The sequence below is a fragment of the Meleagris gallopavo genome, chromosome 2 (assembly GCF_905368555.1).
Source record: "Meleagris gallopavo chromosome 2, MGAL_WU_HG_1.1, whole genome shotgun sequence".
NCBI classification, from domain to species: Eukaryota; Metazoa; Chordata; class Aves; order Galliformes; family Phasianidae; genus Meleagris; species Meleagris gallopavo.
In genome coordinates this window covers 82343312-82364402 of record NC_139405.1, presented here as the reverse complement: position 1 = coordinate 82364402, position 21091 = coordinate 82343312, and the positions used below count along the sequence as shown (strand labels likewise).

General features: G+C 35.1%; 1 protein-coding gene across 2 annotated transcripts in view; it reads right to left on the bottom strand.

The window, feature by feature from the left end:
* Window positions 1-288: 288 nt before the first annotated feature.
* Window positions 289-21091, bottom strand: part of LMBRD1 (LMBR1 domain containing 1) — a 65402-nt gene continuing 44599 nt past the window's right edge. For both annotated transcript variants that reach the window (XM_031552584.2, XM_003204416.4), the window contains exons 10-16: window positions 17877-17941; window positions 17063-17165; window positions 15962-16066; window positions 14648-14797; window positions 13646-13724; window positions 2229-2320; window positions 289-2113 (exon numbers count right to left, since the gene is read on the bottom strand). In XM_031552584.2, the coding sequence (XP_031408444.1) occupies window positions 1994-2113; window positions 2229-2320; window positions 13646-13724; window positions 14648-14797; window positions 15962-16066; window positions 17063-17165; window positions 17877-17941 (714 nt within the window). In that variant the 3' untranslated portion in view covers window positions 289-1993. The remainder of the gene's footprint in view (window positions 2114-2228; window positions 2321-13645; window positions 13725-14647; window positions 14798-15961; window positions 16067-17062; window positions 17166-17876; window positions 17942-21091) is intronic.

Genomic DNA, 21091 nt, shown 5'->3' with positions numbered 1-21091 from the left:
CAGGAGATATCAATAGAGCAATAATTGTCTAGGAATGGTTAGGTATCCTGGCCTCAGACTGCATGAAGCTCACAAGCAGCTTTATGGCATGAAAGGAGCATCTTCCTGCCAATCTTCCCCAGACAGATAGCCACTTCCCCCACTGGAAAGATGAGAATGAATGGATGTAACTCTGCAAAACCCAGTCTTACACTCAGAAATACTATTAAACAAACCTGTGTATAATACAGCCAAAGAGTTATCAGTTAAAGGTGCTGGTGGAAATATCAACAAAAGCTACAAAATGAGAACATTTGAGCAGTTCACTTTATTTATATTAGCTCACTTAACTTTTCCATCAGGGTTCCCACAAAGCAGCATTTGCTGTAAATTGCTGATATCCTCTTGATGTAGCTTGTAGGGAGCTTCCAGACATCCAGCATCAGGCTCCATATTCTGTTCAATTCCTTTGAACTACTTATAAATAATTCACTGCAAGTTTCCCCATGGTCATGTTTAAATAGTGTTCAGCTCATTCTAGTTTAAGGGAGCACAGAATGCCTAATAAAGCTTCAGTACCTGCTCTCAGCATTTGAATTCATCTGACCTCTAAGATGTCTCACTTGTAGCAAACAAATTTGTTGCTATTAGTTGAGCAGTCTTGACTACATATGTTTAGTTTATGATCAGGATCTAAATTCCAGGTTGCCACATCAACATGGATATTGCAGTAGTTGGCACAGAATACTTACAGAAACAAAAAAATCTGAATTTTTTACTAAGAGTCTGCTATTTGTTAACAGTATCCACAAATTAAGCAACTCTCTTAAGACTTACAATACTGGAACTGAATTCAAATTCAGCAGTTCTTAGGAGTTTACTGTTCTGAAAAACTGCAATGGGAGGCATACTGTTCTTCAAAAAAAAAAGCTGTGAGTTTTGAAGAGTCCACAAACAAACAGAACTTGATTTCCACATAGTTCGACAGTGGTCAGTTTGATTTATAAAGAGATATTCTAAATTGTAACTTCAGGTAGCATTAGAAGTTTAGAAATCTGTACTAATATTTTCTTTCACTTGTCACCAATGAGCATCTAAAGATACATTTTCAGCCTCAAAAATACAGCTCAGTAAGTGTGACTAACCTTATTTTACAAAGACATGAATGACATGTTTATGAACTATGTTTATATGAATACAGGCTTGTGAACAAGTTGGCAACATCCATGTTAAATACTGAAAGTCAAAGAAACAATATTAGAAGTTAAGAGATCTTCACTTTTTCATTGGTTATAAGCCTGGCAGTTGGCATCTTCAGAACTGAGCTATACCAACACACTACAACCACACTGAATATTGTCATTTATACTAATGACTTCCTCTGACAAGGTAAAAGACAGCTCATAGTTAGAGGATTCCACAGTAGCTTAGTGGTGATAACAGTGAAAAGGACATTCTTCACATACTAGGGACTTGCTACTTCAAGTTCACGGCTCTGGCCTATTTTAAGTACAGTTTCTTACCAGCTATAGTTTTAAAAGGAAATTCCAGAAATGTCAATGCCCATGCAGAAATTGCATCCACCTGAAAGTGAAAACTCAACACAAGTCTTTCTAGCAATGTTTATACCAGCTGTTTTGTAGGATTTTAGCTGATTTTATTTATAAGCTTGAATAAAAAGAACAGTGCTCTGTAAGTTTGGTATGAAAATATTTAAAAAGCACAAGAGGGAAACAACATGAGTTATGAAATAACAGCAGTCAGTTTATCAAACTGTACATTAGAAAGTTTCACAGACAAAACAGTTCTCTGTATTACTCAAATTCAGTTTCACAATTTGCTCCGATACAGTGATGCTTAAAAGTGAATTCATTTTTTGACCTCATGTTAGGAAGTACACTTATTTTCTCTACTTTACAGGTGCAAGGATGTTTATTTTGATAGCAATTCCATGTGGATATTACTTTCAACAAAATATTAAGTTGCATTTTCCTATCTTGAAGGCAAAAGGCTATCAACAATAATAAGCTGACAGTTCATCATCACTCATGTCTGAATCATCTTCATCCACTTCACCTTCAATGACCGACTTCTTGCCTTTGCAGCATGATACAATTAATCCAATTAAGAAGACCTGCAAGTCACAAATTAGTAAAATTACTTTTACTGAAGGACAACATATGGAAAACTAAATGGCAGTGTGAGTATGCAAATTTCAGTGATCTTTATCTCAAGATCAAAATACTTACTGCAATGAATGCCCAATTCCCAAAGTAATAGACAGCACTGAAGAACCAAAATTTATGAAGAAAAAGGTACGTACGAGTAACAATACACTGATCTAAAAGGAAAGCAAATAGTAATGATTAACATAGAACAAATAAAAGTCAGCTAATTCCAGTTTACTTATAGGACAACATTTAAGCACTTTCAGAGGGTATTCAGCTTTTAAAAATAACTCCACCTTCTTAAATCAAGTACGCTACTCCCTCTCAAAAAGGTACAGGAGAGGGATATTTGATTTTGAGATACTGACTATGAATACAGATGGCACTAGAAGCTGAAGTAAGTAAATCCATTAGCATCAGGTACTTGACAGATCTGTTAATTACTGGCTGTTCTGACAGATCCTATTGCACTCATTCTATTTTAAATGAATTGGAATCAGTAACAAGAAGATACAAAGCAGATTCTGTTCTAGAAATGCACTTTAATACCTCAAATCAGAATTCCCCAGAAGCTGCTTTACCACTACCACATATTACAGTTCTTTAGTATGAGTTAAGGATAGGCCTCATCAGAGAAGCCTGCTGCTTGACCACCCCAAGATGACCTCCTCCCTGACCAAAACTGTGGTGCCTAGAATACCTTTATCAAAACCAACAAATTCCTCTCCTGTAACAGTTCAGTGACTTACGCTTAACAATATTAAAACTAACAGAAGAATTTTAAAGTTAAACTACTACTTTAAACACCACACTGATCTCTACTTGCCTTACAGGCTATGAGATAGCATTAACTAACAAAAAATTAAACTGGGATTTCACAGCTGTTAAACATTAGACATACAACACTGACACATTCTACCAATATCTCAAGTATAAAACGTCTCTTGCAGAGAAAGCAGACTTCACTATCAAATGAAAGCAAACAAATGGAAAAGGAATTTTGCTGAAGTAATCCTTCTTGGTTCTCTATTTTTCTTCAAAGAATGAGAGATCAATTCTTTTATTTCCCTCTTACCACCCTTCAGTAGTACATATGTAAAAAGGAGGGATGGTAATAATTTAGCGCATTACTGATAAAGTAAGAAATACTGCTAGCATGACGGTGCTTCACAATTGCAAGTAGTATTATCAACACCATCTGCAGTTCTCCAGCTGGTTACTTCAATTAAAAACAGCTAAAAGAACTTTCAGATGTCTCTCTCCAGTAACTGGATTAAATGATGATAAATATTTTAGAACACTTAGACCTTGAGAAAAAACATCTCAATGGAATCTGTCAGAAGTTCAACTAACTTTTAATTCCCTCTGAACTAAAACATCACTGAAAAGGCTGATGTAACAACATTTGAATTCCTGTAATGACAATTGAGAATAAGTGGATAGTAACCTGAATTAGGATAAAAACACTGTTGTTAAGAATGATAGTAATATTCATGAATAATTGACAATTCCTTGATCTTTGTGAACACTGTAAACAAAGGTTGGAAACCTACCATGCCTGATAGGCAATTCATCATTAAGAATAAAGCATACTATATAATGCTTACCAAGCAACAGAACCAAAAATCAAGATTCAAGATAGAACAGCTTCTTAAACAAAGAATGCCCAGCAACACCGCTAACAGCCACAATTACATATTGACTATGTTTTGTCAGATCCACTGAAAGTTTTTGATCCTGGCGAATTAGTTTTCAACCCTCAAGCTCAATTTACTTACATTCTTGAACAAAGGCTTTTTCTTAGAAGTGAATTGCAAGGATAAAGAAATGTGTTATAAACAAACCTTGAAGTCTACGCAGTTATTTTAGGCAACGAAATGCACAGGTTACTGTAATAGTCTACCTTTTCTGAATCTAAAAATATAGTGAGCTTTCACAAGACGATTTAAAAAACAGTTTTAGGGAAGAGATATTAGCTGTGAAGACAGAACTTCACAACACTGAAATTCTTTGGAGGAGTTAATACTGAGGTAGACACTGGCTTCATTTGTTCGTTAATGGCCTGGACAATGATAGATTACAGCCACAATAAAAGTCTGGATGAAATTACGGAGTAGCAGAGAACAGAGGTCAAATACACTATACAGTAAGGTCACTGTTCAGAGGGAGCCTAATATTCCAGCCCCTTGAAATAATCCTTGAAGTTCAACAAAGAAGGGAAGTACTGTCACCTTAAATAAAGTAACACCATGCAGGCTAAAAACTGAGGTACAACACAACAGTTGCATGAAGTCTGCAACTTTGCAAAAGCTACTTAGTCAACAAGAAAATGCCCCAGTGCCCTAGTATACAAACCAGAAGCACAGTTATCAGTGTGCAGTTGCAACTGAAAAAGCTACCAAAAATCATGCTTCACTAATAAGAACACAGTTAGCAGGTCCAAGGAAGAGATTACTTCTTTCTACTCTAATTGGAACTGCATTTGTGTTACTTCAGACTCCCCAGTATAAGAGAAACAGTGGCACAATGGAGCAAGTCTGGCAGAGAAATACTGCAACAGCTAAAGCACTGGCATATAATGAAGATTTGTTCATTCAGCTTAGAGTAAAGATGCTTGCAGGTGTGCCTTATTGCTACCTCTGCTATGTAACAAGGGATTAAAAACAAAAGGAAAGACTCTTAAAAAGACCAGCACAACAAAATGACAATGGGTGACAGACAAGCTGCAGCAAGAAATATCCCTGTCAGGTAACAAGTAAAACTTCACTTCAGCAGGTGAAGTTTTCAACTTCACACAGGCTTCCAAGTTCATCTGTGGAAACACAGCAAGTGGATGAACTTGAGCAACCTGCTCTGCCCAACCCTGATGGAGGGTTAGAGCAGATCTCTATGTCTTGCGTGCTCAAATGAATTACAATCCATATTACATCAAGGTATGTACCCAAGGACACCACAAACATCCAACTTTACATGACATTTTGATGGAAAACTGAAGTTGAGACTGATAATGTCATCTACACACAGTCAAGTTCTGATTTGTTCTGAGCTAAATTGTATTTTGACAAATAGGGTAAATAACTGCAGCAGGAATGGTTGGTCTGGATGCAGTAACTCATGAAATACTCGCCTGATAGAACTTCTAGAAATATCTGAGTGTTACCTGGAACATACAAGTTGTATCAATATAAACATTCTTCTGATAAAAATGAGAAAAACACTACAATTCCATGAACTGAGTAGGAGAGGGCAGAGATCTCAGTTCTAAAAATGGTCTCAGAAACTTTTTTTTTTTTACTTAGAGTGTACAGCAGCAGAAAAATGAAGCAGCCTGTGGATTTATTTGAAAATGTTATAATAGCAAAAGTTTTTTCTTGGAATCACCCAACTATCCATTTAGTGCACTGCTTACAGGATGTCACTAAGGTAGACTAACGGCTCTGAAAAAACTTTTTGTTAAATATATGGCAATATCTCAGCAATATAAGTAATGTGTTGCAAACTCCAAAATAAAAAGAACTTATTAATTGGATCTCATCTTAGACAAGTTGTATGGTTTAATTCAGACCATGCAAAAAACTACAGAAAGACTAAAGCAGCATAGGCTAATCTGTGGCTATAAAGCGCAATGAGAAAGTCCTACTATTATGTTTTGTCTTGCAACTCAGCATTTCACTAGGGAAATAAGAAAATTTAGTCAATTTATAATAACCAAACTGACCAAATATTTTGGTCAGTAAGTACTAAGTACCTTAATCTATAGAAAGAAATTGTGTTTTTTGTGGGCTATAATCTTACACATTGCAACTATGTAAGGTATCAAGGAACATCGAACAGTGTAAGAGACCCATAGCTGTATTTGTCATCCTGTGATAGGTCCAATTCATTTCTCTCAAGAGAACAGCAAAACTTTCACTTCTGGTGAGGTTTCATGTTGAGTGATCAGAATCCCTTTTGACCGCCAGATGGAAGAAATGCTACAGCACTGGAAAGTATCTTGAGACACACACTTTCTCACAGTTCAAAAACATTTACAGTGGAAATAGAGACCAAGTATTAAAATTTAAATACTCCGCTAAAGAAACAGAATGTGGACTTGCTTCCAGTTCCAGCTTTGCTAACAGACCTAAGCATTCAGATAGACAAGGTAAAATAAGCTTCAGGCATCCTCAGATTTAAGCAAGTCTATCACAACTTTCTAATTATAAGCTTCCTCTTCACCTTTGTACCTATAAGCTAGCAACTTAACAGACTCATCTACTTTTCTGCTCCTGTTAAGGTTATTCCAGGTCTTCAAGCTGCTGCTGAAGTTCAATGTTTAGAACTTAGTTTTATACATCACCTTCTCAGGTTTCAAAGGAAAGATTTAGTGGCAATAACAGCAGCCACAAGTCACAAATATTACAATTTTTATCAAAAGATGGTTAAATAAGGAAAAAGTGGCTTTTTGTTGCCTGTTACTCAGCAGTTTCTACATGAAAACTAGCTGCTATCATGTCTCATCTGAGCTACCCCCATCAGTCCCCTATTATTCTTTCTGTAGCATACATACAGTTAATACTTGCAGCTGTTAAACTGTCTTGCAGGTCACAATCCAGTCCAGTGCCTCTGCTGTTGCTTCTCTGGTTTCATTAGCGAAGTCCATCTGCTACAATAACCTTCTACAGTTTTTTTTAGTGGCATCACACACCACTTGTCCCTTTCCCTCAGCTGACTGAAATTGCTTAAACTTGAGTTACTGTTCCTTCAACATTCACACTGATGCAAATATCAGACCTTCACCACTACTATACTAACTTCATGGTCAACTTCAAATTTACACTTCTGATTACTTGTAATAGGGAAAAGAATGCTGGGAAATCGGTTCATTCACATACTGCAAAGACCTGAAAACACTTTCCATAGACTGCATGTACTAATAACTCTCCATTTAAAAAGACATGAATCACAAGGCTTTTGACTACTCAAACCGAGAGAACTTTCAAGTACAAACAAACAACAGAAGTGTAAAACAAATCATCCAGATGTTAAACAAATTGCAGCCATCTAGAGACTTAAAATTTAGACCTAGTCATGTGTTTAACTGGAGCATTAGTGAGATAGCACCTAAAAGCGAACCATGGACACCACATAAAAGTCTAGCAGAACAGGTTTGGTTCTAGTCCAAAAGCTACTTTATTCAAAAAGAGCTGCTGATTCCAAAGCTAGTCAAACCCTGTCAAAGAAAAAATTTAACAAGTTAAGGAGTCAGCAGCTTGGAAACCAGGAATTAATAGAGAACCTGCAACATGGCTCACAGCAGAAAAAAAAAAAAGCATTTGCTCAGTAGTAAATCCTGTTCCTGTTGGAAGATATTCAAGTTCTCGCAAACACTCAAAATGAAATTAGCAATGTTCCAGTAGATACTTGAATTCTGAGAAAGCTTGTTTCAGATGGAATAACATTCCCTCTAAAAATTCTTATTAGCTCTGACCAAGAAATAATGAAACACACCACTGAAGCGCCAAGTAAACTATTTAGAGCACCTTAACGTTTAGAAGGCAATTTCTGCTTTTTCTGCAACACAAGCTATAGATCTGTTACCTTATATTGGATATCTGCAAATTAAACAACCTGATCTAACTCTAGACAAAAACAGAAAATGTAATAAACATGAATCAGTCTGATATGACTAATTGTAGCAGTCATACAACTTTGATAATTAGACACTATATTTTTATTAAACTGTTCAAAAACTTACTAGTCCAGCAGTGCTAGCAGGACTTGATAGATTAAGGAGGCTTCCAGTAGGATCCTCCAGGATTTTTTTCTAAAAAGCAAAAAAAAAAAAAAAAAAAAAAGAGTTGACTAGTAAAGTCACTAGTCAGTTATGTTTCTTAATATTGAAAATGTAGTCCTATCAAATCACCTGAGTCACATAGCCATTGCTTAAATTTGACTTTTGATGAAGAAAAGTCGTACATATGAACAAGAAGTTCAGGACAGTTGTAGAAAAAGAGTATTTGATCTTAGAGAATAAAACACGACCAAGCTTTAACTAAATATAGGCAAATTCTCATTACTCTTTTCTGTACACATTGAAGAAGCCTATGAATACTTTTCCTCATCATTTTAGATTTGGAGTTCATCTTAAAGCTGTGGTACTACAATGAAAAACAGCACCCAGCTATACAGCTGCTATTTTAGTTAGATTACACAGAATCTTAATATATGCAGATCTTGGCACCCTTTAACAGAATAGAGAGAAACCTTTTAAAGAGATTCATAGAGCTAAACTCATTAATCTCTTTTGCCAGGTTTAAAGGATGATTTAACATACATTAACTGCATGTTAATACATACACATTTAAGTGAGGAATAGACATGAATCTAGTGAAAAGACAGCATTAACCAACGACTGAAATCTGTAACAATGTTAATTCCAGAGATCACATCCTTCTACAGGGAAGCAGTAAATCATTGCGATCAACCTGCAGAAGTGAAAGGAACATTCTGTGTTTCAGAGAAACTAGATATAAAATTGTATATAACATTTATATTAATCACAAAAGCTGTCCTGTGGTATTTGTGCACAGATCATACAATTTCCTGTTCTTAAATCACAGACTTAATTTGATCATTTGCAAGAGCTATTATCTGGAAGTCTTCTCTGAACACATTTAAAGCAACTTGCGGCTATCAATTCCTACTTTAAAGATCATAAAGGTAAGCATTAACTTTGAAGGCAACATCCTAGATATGAACATACACGCAAGATTCCAGAAAGCAAGGAATCAATGAACAGCATAAACTATCACTTTCGCTTTAATCAAAGCACTTTTGATTAACCACCTACCTCCTTTAACAGTATCAACTTAGCACAAGCTTCACCTTGCACTAGCTTAGATTCCCTGAAACTACACTACACCACTTTGCCTTCAACATTAATTTTTCTCATTTCGCTTATTTTTATTTTCATACTGTCTCTACCTTACCTATCCTTTCCATCTACATGGAAAAAGATTTGAAGAAAGCATTTGATATTTTAGCAGACTGATCTTGATCCTTTAATGCCTTCACATGAAACACTTCTGTCCTTAGAAAAACTTCATAGCCAGTTAATACATAGAGACATCTACAAAAGCAGAGCAAATTTCAGTGTTGGAATACCTTTATTATTCTCTAGAGAACAAAGGAAGTTATGAATATCATTAAAAAGTTGAAATTAAGTGTCCCAATGCCAAATTTTAAATAAAATCTGGACGTGATTAGCAATTCTGTCACTAATGATGCTCTAAAAACAAGTTCCCATCCTTTGACATTTTCTGTCTCCATCATACATACAGCTGACTTTAGCCCAATCATGATTATCTGATATTCAATAAATAGTATCTGAATTCTTAGCTACTCTTCTAATTACAGCTGCTAAATAGAACTGTCTGGAATCAAACATGCACCACGGTGCTTACTTAAATTGATTTGTCATGACTATGGAGAAGTTCCATAGCGTAAGATGTAAGTTAGGTCATTTAGAAAATTAACAGAAGAAAGGATCAAGTCTTACAGGCTTTTTGTGATTTCTTTTTGCCTTCAAAAATTCAGTTAAACCCACCAACTGGTGTCATCTATAGTCTAGGATCCTTCAGAAGTGCCAATATACGCATGAGAAAGCTTCGCACAACCTCCACCCCACACATCCCCTGGATTTCTATATTTAAATAATAAACAGAACACACTCCCATTTGGCATTCCCATCTGGAACTTCTTTATAATTTATGGTCTAAATCTAGTCTTTATTCAGGCCAGTATAAAATCTGCATTTATTGACTTCCAGATGACAGGACAGTCTGAGAAGAAAACACATACTTAATTAGCACAGTAAGGTCTGCTCAGATTAAGCCTGAGATGTTTTACATCATCTTTTTTGCCATTTCTCTCCATATATAACAGTTCAAGTCAGCGCAGGTCTATAGAAAATCTCAGCAGATAGACTGCGCCCAGCATTTAACAGACCTCAGAAAAGCCTCATTTCTCCAAATAAGTGAAGCAGAAAATCCAAATCAAGATTATCCATAGCATGTTATACACTTAAAGTGAACAATGCTTCCAGTATTATACAAACACTTTCATGACTTCTGATCTAACAAGAGGCAGATACCGTTTATAACATCACACAATCAAGGCTAGGAAAAGACTGGGATTAAAGCTTTCAGTTGAATCATTGTTCATTTACATTATTTACATTAAGCCCTGTTAACCAGTTGAGTTTAACCTGTATCACATTTTCAGTTCATTAGTATAGCTGCAAAGTTCTTAATTACATAGTTAAGCCCTTTTTGACCTTAAAAGAACTGTAGACCCAGCACTTCAGCTAGCATTAGTCCTTAAGACCAACAATCAAATGAGATCTTTGCCCAATCGCAAACAAAAATGTTTGTTTTGCATGTAAGAAAATAGGCAATTCACAGTCCCAAAGACCATTTTAAAAGCTTTACAAGAAATTCTGTATTAACCAGAACAAGCCTTTTGCACAAAGTATTGAAGCACAACTAAGAAAGTGTTTTATTAAGTTAAAAGATAGTCTGCTCTATTACTTCTGGTTTGTCTATTTCCTGTAGTTGTGCTACTGTGGCCTATGGCATCAGTATACAGCAAGTTGCCTCATAAATAACTTAAGGAAATAACAAGATTTAATGTATGAAATCAAACAGTAATTAAATCTATAAATTATATACTTAAGTCTAACTACTTGAGTTTTCTGTACTAATATTGTATTTCATCTGTCTCGTTTTTTTGGAAGACAATCATCTCTCTCAAACTGAACACCAGTATGAAGCAAGCATGTATAGAAAATATTCCCCATTAAATACTTAAGTTTTAACATTACTTAAGTTTAGTATTAGTTGGTTAGTTGCTTAAACAAGATCAAATCTTTTCTATCATCTCAGAAATAGTGTAAATATAGTAGTCACGATGTCTGCAGTATCCAAGTATTCAATAAAACTGAGCTGACAGCTATAGGTGTATCTATCAATCAGTATAGCTGTTAAAAGGTTATAGCTTTAAGGAAAAACAGAATGAATTCAGTCAAGCAAAACAAAATACAATGAGCACTGAGAAGACAAATCAATATTTGCACTTAGCTCTAGTTCAGTGGTTTTCATAAGATAAAACTCTAGCAGCAAAGTGGTCAATAAAAAAAGTGCTTGCCACCTTTTCTAAAGTTCATTACATCTGTGCTTAATATGCATCTAGTATCCCTATAAAAAGAAAATTAAAAATCCAGTTCCTAACTGGATACAAACTTCATTTAACATTTTCTAGCTATCACATAGATCTGAACCAGTTCTTCCACTAAATTACTTTCAGATATTAAAATAGCAGTTATTTCACAGGCATGTATTACATTTCACCTTGCTAACATAGCCCAGTCAACTAGCTTTCATTAACAGATTTGCTGTTTTTCACTTTTTCATCTTTTTCATATGACTTTAGCAATCTGACTGCATCTATAGATATAGAACTCTATTGTACCCTTTGGATCACACTAGTATTCACAACTAAAAAAATTAACTCACCCTCTACTTAGTTTAGGCTCACACAGGACAGCATGTCAATACCTACACCACATCTTTCCAATTAACGAAAGAGAGCATGACTCAAAGATACCTATTGCAATGATATTATCAAACTAAAGCCATCATTTCATTTACACAGACCATCTCTTGTGTTCAGCACATCAGAAAACAAGCTTTAAGTATCAGCTATATCGTTTCCATTGCTAAAAAAACTAGGAAAACAATCATAGTAGGTACTTAAAGCACTTATGAATATCACCAATTCCAGGTAGAACTAAGGAAACTTATTTCGCAGCCCAATCTCACTTCCTTAAATTTAACAGCGAAGTCTGATTAAGATCAAACCCAAATTTCTCCAGAAGTCAAGACTAATGAGCTTATCAATGACAGAGTACATTCTTCTTCCAGCAAGTATTAGCCAAGCTGAGAAGCTGCTTACAAGAAAGATCTATAAAACCTTCTAAGTGATCTCATTTTGAAAGACAACTATGTTACTCTTCTGAACTCAGCCACAGAAGAGTTAATTTTAACAGTATTGCAGTTTCAATACAAGTTGAACCATTAAAAAAAAAGCATCTCAGACTGGCTAAAAGCAGCTATCAAAAATGTGAATAAACAACTTATTCTAGTGGAGTCTAGAAAAATCCATCACTCATGGTAGATGACAAAAGAAATATGAATAGAAACCAACATACTAAATTTGAGGAGGGTACATACATGGGAAACACCCTGCAAAAGATCAAAAACTTGAGAACAGATCATACACCCAGTTAACTCCACTACTACAAACATTTAAAATACAACATCCTTCTCAATAACACAAATGAGAAGAGAAGCTGACGAATTGTTAAGATCTTCCAGAAGTAAAGTCAGGGTTTAGTATTTACAGAATGTTGGTAGGATGAGAATAGAAGACTTAAGAGCACTGTTTGTCTTTTGTATCAATTACAGACACATTTTTTTTTTTTTTTTTTTTTAAGTATATTAAAGCATACTCATTTCAACTTATTTACACAGAAGTTGAAAGTTTGCCAGAGAAAACAACTGAGAACTTCAACAAAGAAACATGAACATACTGAAGGCCATACATCTTTGGCTGAGCTGATTTCTTCTAAAAAAAGGTCAAAACAATCAAAAATTGATAGTGGCCTTAAACTGCAGCGTCAATATTGAAACAGCTAGTGTAATTCAAATGGTTCAAGAATTGGTTACATGCAAAAGAAAAAAAGAGAAGAAAATGTTTAAAAAAATCCAGATTATTAGCTTGGCTAACTTGGTTTCTTAAAGAAACTCCCAGCTCAACACCAGTGTCAAGGAACAGTAGTATCTACAGAAACTGTCTCAAAAACTGACTGCAAAGATAGGAAAGTCAGGAAAAGCTCACTCATTCATCTGCTTGCTAGTCACTACTCACAGCTCCATATTATCTACAGTACAACAGCAGTCAAAATGAGATGGTTAATAACACTGAATGCCAGAGAGAAATTAAAATTGAGAATTGCAGGACAATAGTCTAAAATGTCAAGGTCTTCAAGTAATGTTGCTCACAGAACAGCCTGTACTTACATCTTAACTGCAAAATTCTATTTGCAAATTGGCACTGAGAAGTTCAGATCTTAATTTTCTTGAGTACATTACAAATGTTGACAGAAAATTTCCCTGAATGTTTGGATAGTAAACATGCACTAATGACATTTCAGATGCTAAAATGCTAAGCTATTCACAGCCTTGAGTTTATTATTAAGATCTTATACATACATATTAAAATACATAAACTAAAGTTAACTGCAATACACGGTTGAGCTGCTTCTACTAAACTTCAGTAAGTTGTCAGTAATATGTTTTCTGGACATAACTGTATGTTAAAGTCTCATTAGAACACACGCTCCTTATTACACCTATGCACACACTTCATATATTGTATACAAGAAACGAGTTTCTTACCTTCAGGTGCATCTGCATCACAGTCTTTCACTACAAATGCTGTGACATTCTTTGGCTGGCCATCAATTGTCTTATTACTCTACATAAACACAAAGTTAGTCCACACTCCCTCAAATAAACATTTTTCAATACAGTACTAGTTTTTTTTTTTTTAAAAAAGAAGCTTTTGATGACTTACGCATTTAGGATTTAGATTTTGAACAGTACATTAAGAAGCTATAATTTAAGACTAGTTTCACATGAAAAGTTCTGCTTTCATTTACAAGAAATGAATGAGTTATGCCCTTTGAAAGCGTGGGCAAAATACATTATATCTAAAAGTAAATCTTATGTTTTCATAAACAGAATTTGGAATTCATCCTTGGTGATGAAGAAACCATTGAAGTGCTAGGCTTGAATAATGATACTGAATACAGTTACAACCTGGTTTAAGAGTAAGATGATAGCATCCATTACACACAGATAGCCTCCAATATACTTAAATAGCCAAAAGAGAAAAATCCAAGATAGGAGGAAGATGGTTTTGCAAGAAAAATACTGGAAAGTCAAACATTCCTGCTCAAATTCAAACTGTTTTACAACTTGAAAAAACTGATCCTTACACTTGATTAATCAGTGCATATTCAGATGCTTTCTGAATATCCTCTATTGTACAAGGCTGTATCTTTGTCATCTCAAATACACACGAGAGCATTAACTGTGGAACAACAGCGTTACTTTTAGTCACTCGTTATCTCCAAAATCTAGTGGAAGCTCACAGCTTCTTATGAATAGAAAGCAAGCATAATTCAAAGTTTGGCACAGTATAAAGATTATCAAGGAATTGTGACATTATACACAGTATAGCCATTTTAGGCTTGTGCAGTACCAAGCAGTTTCAGTAACAGCTGAAGAAACCTGACTAGAAAATTCTTTAAAAACTAAGAATGAGCCCAATTTGAGAAGTCTGCATAAATGTGACTAAACTTGTAATTAAAAAACACATGCCACGTTACATCTTACCTGTACCAGGTATTTTTGGCTTCCATACATTACATATTGAGGGGCAAGACTGTAGATCATGTAACTTGTATGAAGAACTATCAACAGAAGTATCATACAGAGAAATAAGAGTGCTTGAGGTCTAGTTTTTCCTCGTCTGATTTTATAAAGCTACAAATAGAAAACATACAAGAGCTAATGATTAAAAATCAAGTTGGTTTTAGGTAAAAAAAATCCCATTTTCTCCTCAACCTAAATAACAAGTACAATTCTACTGGAAAGCTGCTATAAATTCTCTTCCAGCAACTTAATTCCAGTGAGTTAAAGCAGATTTTCAGGTGTATTTACATGAAGTTCTAGATCAGGAAGCTTCCTAAAACAATTAATGGTGAGATAGTAAGATAACAAATAGCATTGCTTATCACATTTATTAAGTAGTGCTATGGTTTGCCAAGAAGTACTGCATCCTCTGGCTAAGGTGTAATGTCATCTGTCATTGCTTCTCTAGTCAGACAAAACCAGAGGGGTGAATCATTCGATTGTATTCTTAAGTACTGAAAACAACAGTGCATGATGGAGCTGCATCTTCTCCACTTTCTTCTCCAGGGAACGAGATAATCCCTTGCTGTTATCTGTAGATACCTCTACTCCACTGTGATGCCCACAGGCTCAGATGAAGCGCCATATAAGAAAAGAACCTGGCATCTGGTAAATGATGAAGACCAAAAACAGCAAGTCTCAGCTCACTGCCAGGACTTACTGTCACCATTTGCAGTTTTGGGATGTCACCAAAGAAAAGGGTGTCAGTGGGTAAAAGTAATGCAGGAGCAAAAGACGGGAAGTGTTTAGCCAAGGATCGTAAGTATGATTGCTATGCTGTTGTTTTTTTTAACTACAGTAATACTATTTGCATCATACTTAGATATGGTATATCACTGTACTCTTAATAAAATTAGAGAAACTTGCTTGCCACCTAAAAATCAAGTCAAGCCTTACTGACTCCACTTTTCTGATTTTAAGTTTATTAATATATCAATGCATCAAAATCATATGGCTTCAACTTCAAAGAGCCAGAAGCCACTGATTTCATATGCCAAAGGAGTCAGCTGTCCATTGCTTATCACAATAGAACAGTTTTGTCTGACAGCTTGCAAAACAGAGTAGCTTTCCAAAACAGTAGAAGTTGCACAGTATGCTTTTAGCACTCATTACAGATACAAATAACATGTGGCATCTCTGTATTTAAGAAGCAGTACATAACTATTCATTAAAAATATTCCATGGGACATTTCTCAAACATTAGTAGTTTGCTTTATAAAATTAAGCGATATTTACCCTTATCCAGAAGAACCAAATACCCATATTTCGAATCCCTGCCATTGAAGTGAAGATAAAGTACATAACAATAGTTGTAATAAGAATATAATCAAGTGGGAAAACCTAAAAAACAAAAAAAAACAAGAACTTGAAATGACAAAACAATCTTGACATACTCTTCTCCCATTTAGATAAAAACTACTTAGCTTTATCTAAAAGATCTGAGGTAGTAAGTAATTTAAAAGCTTTGTAGGTCTCCCCAAATAGAACTAGTATGGCTTGCTGTTAACAGAGTTTACAGTTTATGAAACTAGCTAAGTGTTTCTCTTAATTTAAAACTTCATATATTTTCAGGCCACAAAATACCTGCTTTTTTAAAATACTTCCAGAACAGAAAACCCACCGCAACAAAACTAATCTTAGAACTATATAAGCATGTGATTATTTTTGAACATACTTGTGTACAGCATTTAACAGTTAGAGATAACGCTGCTGCTGAACACTGCTTTTCCTAGCGATAAGTTGTAGTGGTTAATAGTTTTGGTTAATAGTTTTTGAAACTATTGAGTAAGCAATGCTTTGTACCAAACCATAACAGAAAGATTATGCACAGAATTCAGGGATAACAATTACAGCTTTCCCTTTTGTTAGTTTACCCATTACTGTTTCATGTTTGTAAGATTCATGTGGAAATGTTGTCTTCCAAATCTACTCAAGTTCATACAGAAGAAAAAACACATTTCAGAGTAATACAGTATTATAAGAGGGATAAGTTATTAAACAAAAAACTCAAATATAAATAGGACGTGAAAAAAGTTGTTATTCAACGCGTAATAACTTGTGTGACAACCACTATCAACACTGCAACTACATTTTTCCAATCAAAGTTACCCTCCAGCACTACCTTTCTCTTGTTGGAATGACTTTCATCAACCCAAGATCTTCATATCTACAGCCATTAACTAAAACAAATCATCAGTAGGAAAGCTGCCTTGCTTTTACAGAACACACATCTAGACAATTTTCTTTAAGTTATTTAGAAGTGCAGTTTGTCTTTTAGCAGCTTCGATAATCAGAGGAACATCCTTATATCTGTACATCACCAATTAATTTACTTACTGTTTGAAGAACAGGCAGCAGCATATTCAGTGGATTGGTCAAATTGGTTCCTAAAATTATAAATCCAGAGTCAAAGCCAGCTGAATGTAGAGCTTTGTCTAAACTGCAGAAATTAAAAAAAAATTGGGTAAGCTCTATGGTTATTCAAGAGTTGTCTTAAATTTAAAACAGCAGCTCAAAAAAAGCTGAACTAAGCCTAAAGATTAAGAGTTGTTTCATACTTATATGGATCCACTGTTCTACAAAACTCACTGCACTCATTCTGTGGAAATCTATATTGATTTCTTTATTTCCTCGATGTTTTGGTTCTTCCTTAGTTCAGTCTGAAAAATTAAAGAAACTTAACCAGAAGTTTCAAGTGTTGGTAACAATCTTCATTAAAATCTCTACTTTGTAGCTGTCTGTATTACTTTCAATTACATGAAACAATTATAATGCACATGATTACACATCATATATCATTTGCCACAAAGAAAAGCACCTGTTAACAAGCCCAGCAAGTACCTACACACTTAAGTTCATTCAAGCACTCAATAGTTCTGTAGTCTTATTTAAGTTTGCTTAAAGTTCATGATTTCTCTACCACATCAGAATCGTTTTCAGCAGCATGCAGTTAAACTGAGATGTGCCCTTGATTGTTTCAGTACATTTTGATTTCAATATGCATTACAATGAAAAATGCAGCACTAGCTATGGAAACATACCATAGGAAAGAAACTACTCCTGAAGCAAGCCACTCTGAACTGACTTAAATGTTAGAAGAGAAAGTGCATAGTTCAAGTAGTTAAAAAAAAAAGTGTTGAAATGTACTTACTTTGACAAGAAGAGAGAGACAGTGAAGAGCAGTGCTACAATGATGAAGAATACTCCCCATACAATCTAGAAGCAAAAACGTTTTACAATGAAAAATGCCTGCAGTTGATAAAATAACAAAACTTGTCTGAGTTCCAATAAAGGACTAGCAATCTTGGACCTCAGAGCACAAGCAGTTAAAAATAGTTTTCGTAAAGATTTGACAGAAGTACTAGAAATGCTTACTCAGGTAAAAAGATTTATGTCAAGCATTCAAAAAAGATGATCACCCAAGATGAGAACCACTTCTGTCCAGCAGATACATTGAGCTCAGAGTAAGTGTTGAAGTACGTCCTGGGTTGTAAGATCAAGTTCCAACATCCCCTGCCATGAGCAGGGACACCTTCAGGTTGCTTGGAGTCCCATTGAACATGACCTTGAACATTTCAAGGGGGCATCAACAATTTCTCTGAGCAACTCATCAAGCTCTGAGTAAAGAATTTATTCTTTAGATCTAATCTAAATCTACCCTCTCTTCAAGCTAAATCTCTTAGCACTACATCCTTTTAATAAGTCTAGAAATGTCAAAAAAAGTGCTGTTAAGAACACAGATGTTACATTAAATGAACATAACATTCACCAGAATGCATTATCAATGCATTCTGCATTGCAGCTTGTTATACAGAATGGAAAACCTTCACAATATGAAGGCATTTAGGCATTAAGTACATTTCCACTGCTGCACTACCACATCCAGTAGTGTGCTCCATTTAAACAAGCTGAGAGCTCCCTTCCATAGAGCTGGAGGAATGCTGATAAAAATCAGTTTGATGGACTGATATAAAATTCAAGTAAGCAGGCCTATATGCTAGATTCACATCTTGCTTCTGCCTGCACATCCTCAGTCACCACTATTATTATTTCAAAGTAGCTTTCAAACCTCAAGTTACGGAAAGCAGCTTTCAGAATATTTTAACTCATAGGTTTAAGTTACCTAGAAATTTATTTTTGAGATGATCTTTAGGCTTGAGAACAGACAAGAAAATAACTACCACAGTAGTAGAAGGGTTTCAAGAAAATATAAATGCAAATTGAATACTGCCATACTTAGATATGCTTTCATCTAAGGACAAATGAAGATAAAGTTGGCATTAACACATCAAAATAACCAAATAACCTCTCCTCCAGAGAGAGTTCTAGAACCAAAATTCTATATTCCTTCAGCTGCCCAAGGGAAGTCATTTAACCTGTTCAACGGTTTCAAACAGACAAAAGCCAACCACTGCACTTATTTTGCTAACAAATCATTTGTATAGCTAAGTACAGATAACTGCTATAGAGCACTGTAATCATCAGCTACTGCTACTGTTTTTGAAGTTGTGGAAAGCTTTTTTGATAAGCTTTTGCTCAGAAATCTGGATGACCAATATAAAACTGCCTGATGTACAAACTAAAAATGGAATGTTTTAAGATTGTATCTCTCCACAGTAAACGCTCACTAGGAATTAGCTGTTCAAGAAACAGAGGTACGAGAAAACCATTAAGTTTGCATTACTTTATGACTTCATGTCACCTACAGGCAGTAGACATATCCATACTTCCTCTGGTATACATCTTTTGAAACAAGGCATTACACTTAAGTGAATAAACTCAACTGTTTATCCACTTTAACCTCAACTTCAGTTGCATTAACATAAGCCTTTTCTATCAAACTTCAAGATCTACAATTCTTCCTTAGTTCATTTTATGCTTCTACAGGGTTATTAAGACTTCTAAATCACAGTTAACATCAACTTACATTCATATAATTTCAAAGCACCTATTGACTCAGATCTTCTACATAAGAAACCTCATGTTATCTACATTCTTCCCAAACCTTATAACTTGCCCTATAGACTAATCAAGGGTTCGTTTCAATTAATCAGCTGATTAATAAACACTAACACTCAGATTCATAGGCAAGCTTGCAACTTAAACAGTTTGCCTGAGTCTCTGAGCTGAAGATCAATCTGATGAAGTTAAATTAAGAGTAGCTTGGTGTAACTGTACTGCTGTCTACTAGTTTAAGCCAACTGGATTCTCTTAAAATATTTTAGATGCAGCCATGAACATTTGCCAAGGATTCTAAGTTCCACTCTGTCACAGCACAAACGAGAAGGAATCCAAGCCCCTGAGAACACACTCTACTTTAAAGCAAAGGACAGTACTTGATTAAACAGAACCTCTTGTTCTCTTAACAGGCCTATTTATTAACTGGTACTGAAAAGCTTTGACTACTAGATCAGGCAAAAAACAACCTGGGTTTCAGCCAAACAGCATACAGAGGAACTGAAGAAGGTTATCTTCCAAAGAAAAAAAAGCAATCTTTAATTCATATTAAAAGAATTCAAAGCTTTCAACACAAGATTAGGTTAATTTCTACACCATAGTATTTTTGCAAGCAAGGTCTTAATGTTATTCAACTCAAGCTATGTTATTAATTTCACTTTAATCAGGCCTGCTCCATTGTCAGGTCACTTCCTAAAACAATCAAGTGCAAAAAACACTGACCCCACCACTGCCTGTACTCAAAATACATTTGCTACTGTAGGTTGCAGATCTGCTGCCTTGCACTTACATTTCTCACATCAACTGTAAGCATTTACATGCATCTTCTAATCCTAGAGTATGTATCAGTGAACTGCCAAAAAGCAGAGAACCATGTTTTTATGCAAGACTGTAGACATTACAGTCATTAGTATATAGCACATGCTGCTTCTTGAAGTGAGTTCCTTCCTCTAGCCTCTTTGTATTATGAAACTTGACAACTGCAGGAATTAAGCAGTTATAAGCAGAGGAGAGTAAGAATTTGTTTATTCAAAGCTTCATTTTTTATATTTGAACACACAAAATTAAAGATACACAGCCAAAAACTACAGCAAAAACTTGGAAACAGGCAATCCTCGCTATCAGCAGTAAAAGCAAGACATTTCTAGCTCTGAGTGGAAAGTTGAGCTGTATTCAAATTTATTAAGCAGGTCAAATAATTTAGATATTATTAACAATTAATGTATTTTTCTACTTCTGCCGTACACAAAAGACTGAAGCTCTTTTACCACTATTCATGTTCTGCTTACATCATTTTCTTTACTATCTCTTTAATTTCCTAAAGCTTACCCCTCCCCCCCATATCATCCTTGTTAAAATTATACAGAGAACTCTTTGCATCCTATCCCTGCTCCGAGAAGTCTGGGAAGC